Below are 8,068 nucleotides of genomic sequence, written 5' to 3' on the forward strand. Positions count from 1 at the left end.
AGGTTCCCATTATGACAATTTACCCCATGTATTGTAGTCACAAAAAGTCAACATGTGTTCAATGAGCTACATCAAGTTCAGTAGCCTTTTGCATTAAGTTGTCTCTTCAGAAACTGACTTTAAGAAATAAACCTATTCTGAGAAACATTCACTGAATTAAATAAGTGTGACCACTAGCCCCAGCCTGCACAAAATGTAAACATACGACTCACATATGTAAAAATCCCAGGGATTTATATGTATGCTTAATGCATTATAATGCAGTGGATATCTGTATGACATAGCTATGTCATCCAACACTTTCATTACAATCACTTTTGCCAACAGCACTCTATATTTTGTCTTAACTATAGTCACTGTTTTTGTACTAAGGGCAATCAACATTCCACAGCAGCACAGCTACACTTTTACATCTGCCATCTGTACTACCACTGTCAGGCCTGCGCTATGGCTGAACTTCTTAAATTATTAGGGTGAAGCTGATATTTTAAAAAAAATTAATAAATAAATAAATAAAAACTTCCTAGACAATCTTTAAGCTGCTTTTTACTAGTGCTATTGTGAGTGGTGGGGCATGTGGGGCCCTGATCTATTCTGCCAAGCCGCTGATAATAGGTACCCCCAGTGAACACCTAGCGAGGGCCCCTTTGCCTTTACAGGGCAAAAATTGAAAGTATCCATCCTGTCTAATGTTATTTTTATGGATGGGGCACTGACATCCCAATGGATTTATTTCTGTCTTTGAAGAGGGCATGGCACACTGTAGTTTTAGATTTAGTGTTGTTTTAGTTTTAACTATCAGTAGACCTAAATTAATATATTACTGATTGTTTTTATTCACTGAAAGTATTATACTTCATTCAATAAAGTGGAAGGCTCTATAAATGTCATTATTATGACATTGTCGCCCTGTAGTGTTTGTAACTGTGTAATACAGACTGGGGTTTACAGTGGCCGAGCTGATTGGTGGTGGTATGCTATTCTGGCTTTTTCTTACACATTACATTTTCGAAATAAAACAATAAACTGTACTTTTTTAGATTAAAATCTCTTAATAAATTACATATGCGAAATCTAGACAAAAATTGTTATTTAATTATAATTATTTCATTTTGTATAAGATCGTTTCATTCACTACGGGTAGCCTATACAGTAAGTGAACCACAAGGAGGCAGCAAACACTCAAACAGCATGCAGGTTTTCTCATTTGGCTCCTTCAGAAACATTATTTTTTGTGTTCCAGTGATGCAAGTCTAACTATTCATAACGAATATTTCTGGACTGAATTCTGACAAAAGATGCACAATAAAAGATATATGAAAGATTATAGAACATGCTCAAAGAAGACTGCTCATCCTGTTACACTTATAGCACGGATTTAAAGATATTTTAGGCTATACACTCAAATATAATAATAATAATAATAATAATAATAATAATAACGCATTTCAATTTCATAACAAAAATACATCATATCGAATTGAGTAATCTTTAATAAAACTAACATTAAATAACTAAATATTTTAAGTTTTTTTTTATTTAATTCTGTTAAACATTACACAATTATATTTGATGTCATTTTGTTATGAAATTAAAATGCATTCATGCATAAAAATGCTTTAAAAAATGCTAAAATATTTTTTGAGATTTATTCACAACTCTGGACAGTTTATGAAATCTTGTTAGAAATTGTTATCATTTTTCTAAGGCTGTAATAATAGCTCCTAAGTCTTTTGCTGGCAAGAGCCGAATGCTCATTTACACATTTACATCCATGAATTGTGTGCGGGACCTGCCATTTGACTCCTTGTAAATTAAATCCCAAATCACATATAGGCCTATTAATAAAGCTTAAAGATTTACTGATTACTGCTTGTAAAACGCGACTTAAAAATAAACTACATTTGCTGTACAATAAGTATTAGATTTTATTGCTGTTTATTTAGATGTTGCGTATTTAAAAGGGAATACAGTGGGACCCACTTTAAAATAGAATTCATTGCATTAAATAACAAAATATCTAACCATGTGGAATCTGCAAACAAATGATGCTAGATCTGTTCGTAGAACCAACTTCATTCTTCAACTTCTATTCTTGCATTTCATCAAACAACTTCTTGTGAAATATGTTGATCAAGTTACTTGATTTGTTATTTTGGAATCTAATGCATTATCTATTGCAATGCTTTGCGGTTTACATTTTATTTTACAAATGTACCGTACAGGCAACAACAAAAATGGAACAATATTCCCATTGTGACTGAGAGCTCTTTTGGAACAGAATTATTTGGTTTTGGAACCAGTTTGGATTCTTGTGTAGGTTACTTCGCCTTGCAGGGTTTTCACATTCTTTCATATTTATTGCAAGCAAGCACACCACAATTACATGACCTTTACACATTAGCAGGTCTAATTCGCGTTTTTCCTCATGAGAGAACAGCCCATGAAACACAAATGAAAATGTCTATAAAAGGGTAATGAGATATCCACGATTTTACGCTTGTGTGGTACAAACATATGCTCTGACAACTTTACAACAACGTCCACAAAACGATGAAACTACTGACTACATGATATTCCCGAACAGACAATGCGACTCTAAAAAGCAACATCAATATAAGCCGACATCTGACAAGACATTTTTTTTCTTCTGTCAGATAAACTCTTTAGGTGGTCCCTTCAACAGGTGAGCAACATCATGTTTTAAACATCAAAATATCGAATATATGTAGCTATTCAAACGAACGAACGACTTCTAAGTACATTAAAACATGAAACTATTCTGTTTTTGCCATATTGTACATCAACATTGAACGAGAAAACCACAAATGGATAGATAAGTACACATATGTACAGTACTTTCATACTTACAATAGGCTTAACAGTTAAAACCTTAAATAAATGTCGCTTTTTCGCGTCAAGATTTTCATTTAAACCCGTCCTTTGAACGACGCGACCAAGTTCGGTCAGATGGATGAATAAATACCCCAATAATAAATTAATAAGCACATAAATAGGAACAAATAGATTATAAATCACTCCTTGAACATATTAGCCATAATGCATTAGTTCTTCCCAGTTTCTAACTGTGGGGGTAAAAGCTGTAGTAGCCGATGTCCTTGGAGCAGTTTTTCTCGCATTCCCTCGGCGTTAACATTTCGGATTTTAACGGAGACGAGGTTTCTGAAACCGGCGTGGCAGATGGCGAAATCCTCCTCCTCTTGGCTTGCTCAAAAATCCCAGAATCGCTCGAGTCGATGGACTTAATTGAGGACGGCGTTTCTATCCAGCTGGATTCAGACAGGTCTTTCGGTTTGGATTCATCCGGTGACCTGTCGGCCGCGATGGCGTCGCCGTCCTCGAGGCCAGGTAGCAGGTAACTGGAGGTCGTCGTTCTGGTGCTCCCCACGGAGTTGGATGGCCAGCAGGAGAGGACGGAGCTGGACTTGCTGCAATATTGCGGCGGGGTGCGAGTGCCCCACCCCGGCGGCTCGCTGTAATACCCCAGAGGCCTGCTGGAGCATCCCGCCCCGGGCAGGGGCAGCGCTTTCACTCCGGCAGCTGCGTACGACAGAAGGGTGGCCGCGTTACCGGCGAAATCAGCAGCCGCGGCGGCATCGTATGCCGAGGCGGCAAAGTCCAGTCGGTTGTTGGCAGGGGTGACAAACCATCGCTGCGGGGAGGCCACCGTGGTCTCCTCGGCTTGTTGCGGGGAGAGCAAGCTGTTACTAAGTGGGACGCTGCGGTCCGTGCCAGGAGCGCCTCCGACGCCAGGGTGAAAGCGGGACTTGGCATACGAGCTCACAAATTGGTCCTGCAGGAAAGAACCAGTCATGGCATATCTTGCGCTAGGCATGATCTGAGAGCGCGGCGAGTCACCCGGGGACGGCGTCAACCGATCAATGTCGCAACCTGTGTAGACACTGGAGAAAGATGGTAGACAAACACGTTAATGTTGCATATGACAGGCGTAAATAAAGCGTTGCCAATGCGTTATGGACATTCAAGAGCAAAAACTTTGTTCGATATCAATTTTCCATTCTGTGCGTAATTGCGCAAATGAACACGTGCACACTTTGCACGGAAAATGTGTATTTGTCTCATTTATTATATTAATGAGAATGCATAAAAATTACATAGTAAAAGAGGTCAAACATGTTTCTATTGAAATTTTAAGCATCTTGCTTAAATCTTGGTGGTCGAGGAACAGCGTGCATGCCAATAGTCATCTCGGGAAAGACATCAGATGCCCAAAAGCGGACAGGTGTTCTCAGAGCAATGAAGATAAGGTATTTAGGCTATGTCTTGAGACTTGGCACCCTAATCACAAAAGGGGGGTTTCTACATCGGTCAAAAGAAAATGACCATCAATAAAATGATCGCGTGTGTGCGTGTGTGTGTGTGTGTGTGTGGTGTGTGTGTGTGTGTGTGTGTGTGTGTGTGTGTGTGGATTTGACTTGGTTTTAGGAAAACCCGGCACTGCCTTCAGCCAGCATTGCGTAATAAATAATAGCCTAAACAGCAAGTGCACAAGAAACAATATTTGATTATGTTCGATATGAGCAATTGTTATTCTTCCGCGATCTTTAAATATAAAGCTAGAAAAAAAAAGAAATGCGCACAGGCTAAATGAGGATGGAAAAAAAAAAAAAAATCTGTCAACAAGAAACAGACTTACGTGTCATAATTGTCCCGGAATCCTTTTGCAAATGGATTGTGGTCGATTTTTAGCTGTGTGATCTGTAACAGAAACAGACAGAATAATCCATAAATCATAACTCTTCTCAGCATAATCTGATATCTCACAAATCCTTGCATCAAATTTGGGGGAGTTATGATTTCTTCCTTACGTCAGTATTTTGATAAGCGGTGACTGCGATAAACTGAGTCTCCGGGAAAGTGAACGTCTGCACGCGGTCAGGTTGGCTCGTATCCTCGGTTCCGTCCTCGTTCACCTGCACCACATGCAGTCGAGGCTGGTATTTATGCAGCGACTGCAGGACCACCATCTGTAGGAATTCAGGCGAATAAACGAGACCGTCAGAGAACGTCAACACGCTTCCTTGAGCACGCATAGAGAATTCGATTTAATGCACCAACATTACCCGAATTTAGCTACATCCTACTGCAAAATAATAATAATAATATTATATATATATATATATATATAATCCATACACATATACAGTATAAATACAGACAGCTATAGTATATATATATATAATCCAATATATATATAGTAAAATATAGATAGCTATGATATATATATATATATATATATATATATATATATTATGTGACATGACTGAATCAACCTGATTACATTTTCAGTTTTTACAGGGTAATAAACAACATGGTCACTGCATGTGTGTTCTTGTTATTTTACTACGTTTATATGTGTATAATACTTAAAAACTGCATGTAATTATTTTTTGGAGCTACTTGAAATTACATGCTTTTATTAGTCGTAGTAATTATTATAACAATGATTATAGCACCATGAAAAATGTGTTGCATTGTATTATAAATGTAATTCCTAATATATATATATATATATATATATATATAAAACACATGACAGAAATGCACATCAATGTTGTTATTGCCACTGTAGCCTAAATAGCACAGCTATTAATGTTTCATTGTTATGATTTATAATCTAACTGACCTGCCCTGTGTTGTTAGATGCTCCTTTGTTGTTGGTTAGTTTGAGTTTTCCAAAAGATATCTCTTGACGCATCCAGTGCGCACCGGTGTTGGGCGAATCGGGGTGCATGTAAACCCTGTTACCTGTTCAGAAATCACATTTGGAATATGTCAGTGCTGTGCCAAGACAAAATTAACAAAGATATTCTCGTCTCAAAAGGATAATAGTCTATAGCCTATACCTCCAAATAGCAAATTAATCCTCTAAATAAATCCGTTCGAATTAATAAATGTTATTACTAATGTTATTTTGTTATTAGGCCACTGTTCGAATCAGTAAGTGTTATTACTACAGTTAATAACAACAATAATAGATATATTTATGATGATGATAACAATAATAATAATAATAATAATAATAATAATAATAATAATAGGCTTTAAACTTTATCCATTCATATTACATTGTCCTAAACTCACCTGTTACATTTGTGTCTGCTTTTCCGCACGGGACCCATTTTCCTCCTTGAAAACGCCAGTGATTCGGATCCGCAAGAATAACGTCCACAAATATATTGTAATGCGCCGTCGGGTCGAGACCAGATATATTGAAACTCAAGAACGGGAACATTCGCCTGAGGGTACATACAATGAAAACATGTCAATGCGCAGAACTGTGGTACATATGATTGCAATGTTTTAATTTAGTAATTTAATTACTTTTTTTACCTAAATATTTGTGTTAAAAAAAATAAAACAATTAAAGAATAATTAGAGTTATAGGGCCTCAAAAGCGGTTTGGATAAATAACGACCGATTAAAAGTTAATTACACAAAGACTAATAGAAAGGATAAACAACTGTTAATCTAATTCTAATGATCGAATCTAATAAAATAAAAAATCTGAATATTTTTTCTGTTCTGTAATAACGCATAAGAAAGAAAGAAAAAGGCTCAGTTTTTTTTTTTTTATTATTATTCTTTGGAAAATTATGCCGTGTTCCGCGTAATTTGCCCATGGCTCGTTACATTAATTTGTTACATAGAAGCAAAAACGAAAAATGTGCGAAACGAAAACATCCAACATCCAATTTTTGGCCACACACGGTGTATGTATTACGTTAAGAAACGCTTTTGGAATTGGCCATTACACCTCTAATTACAGAACACCTACCGTCCTTGCTTGGTAATAATCATCTCTGTTTGATGTCTGTGAAATTTAAGCCACAGGGCCCTGTTGCAGAGGTAGACCTGCGCTTTACCAGGCACAAGCCCGGCCTGAGCCGAGGAAAACTGGTAGAAAGCAGTCCCTTGATACGCGTGTCCGTACTGTTGCGCGTACGGGTAGCCTGCGGTCGGGTAGCCTTGAGGAGAAGTGTTGCTCAACAGACTGTTGTAGGCTCCGTTCGTTATCACCGGATGGTGTGCCATGTAGCGACTCGGGCTTCCGATGGAAAAGGCTGGGTGCGTCGGTCCATGCTGACTCGGGTAGGGAAACATGGTGGTGGGACTCGGCTGAAATTGACTGGACTGAGACAGGAGATAGCGTTCTCCTGCAGATCCATTGAAATTGTGACGATTGTCGGCGACTCCGTCAAGATCAGGAGAGAGTTTGCCTCGCTGGACGTCCCCTGATGAGTCCTTCGAGTCGGCGAAATTGTCTGCCTCTGACTGATTCGTCATCCCAACGGAGTTTTTTTTCAGAGGTGAACTTCTCTCCAGGTTGTCACCGATGGATATAATAGGGTAGTCCTGCAAGGCGAGCTCAGATCCTTCAGAGCTCGTGTAGCCACTGCCCACAATCATACACTTCTCGTAGCGCGCGAGAGCTGGCGAGATGCAACACTCGAGCTGCATCTCTCGATGACAAATAGCAATTAACGCGACCGATGTGCGAGCGCGAGAGAAAACGCCTTCGTGCGGTTCGAGCTACTTTGTGCAAGACGGCAAATTAGCCAATTGACATTAGGCTGCAATCAGGAAAGGCTTTACTTTTCATTCATCGGTCTGCATCGTTAATGAATCAGCTTTTGCTATTGGTTAACACAAGACAGTAATTTAATTAGACAGAACTTAATTAGTGTAATCAAGGAGGTTTACGCGCCACTGGTGGTCATTCGTGTTTGTATAGCTACTATATAATCTGTGAAAATTGGGAGCCGTGTATTTCTTCAGTACTAAGTAGTGCAAATAAATCATTTCTTCTTTTTTGTTTTGTCTTTCGTTAGAATGCTTCAAAACACACGCACATATTAAGTCGGCTAGACTTATGTTTGGGTTAACAATTCATCTCATCACACCGGCCATTGTGTGAATATACAGTATTTACCAATTTATGCGAGAAGAAAGCCTGTTTACCAAGAAAACGTCATCATTCATTATTAAAGCGTCTGAAATGCGCCTCGTCCCCAAACATGCTTGC

The 8,068-nt window shown here is 38.5% G+C and overlaps 1 protein-coding gene across 1 annotated transcript; it reads right to left on the reverse strand.

The window, feature by feature from the left end:
- Nucleotides 1–2,100: 2,100 nt before the first annotated feature.
- tbr1b (T-box brain transcription factor 1b) lies at nt 2,101–7,503 on the reverse strand. The gene is made up of 6 exons (XM_051710641.1): nt 6,821–7,503; nt 6,127–6,281; nt 5,669–5,790; nt 4,851–5,009; nt 4,679–4,740; nt 2,101–3,923 (listed from the first exon to the last, which is right to left on the reverse strand). Exons 1-6 carry the CDS (start codon nt 7,501–7,503, stop codon nt 3,083–3,085), a joined length of 2,022 nt encoding a protein of 673 aa, XP_051566601.1. The 3' UTR covers nt 2,101–3,082.
- Nucleotides 7,504–8,068: the final 565 nt, after the last annotated feature.

The sequence above is a fragment of the Myxocyprinus asiaticus genome, chromosome 11, assembly GCF_019703515.2.
Source record: "Myxocyprinus asiaticus isolate MX2 ecotype Aquarium Trade chromosome 11, UBuf_Myxa_2, whole genome shotgun sequence".
In the NCBI taxonomy this organism is placed as follows: Eukaryota; Metazoa; Chordata; class Actinopteri; order Cypriniformes; family Catostomidae; genus Myxocyprinus; species Myxocyprinus asiaticus.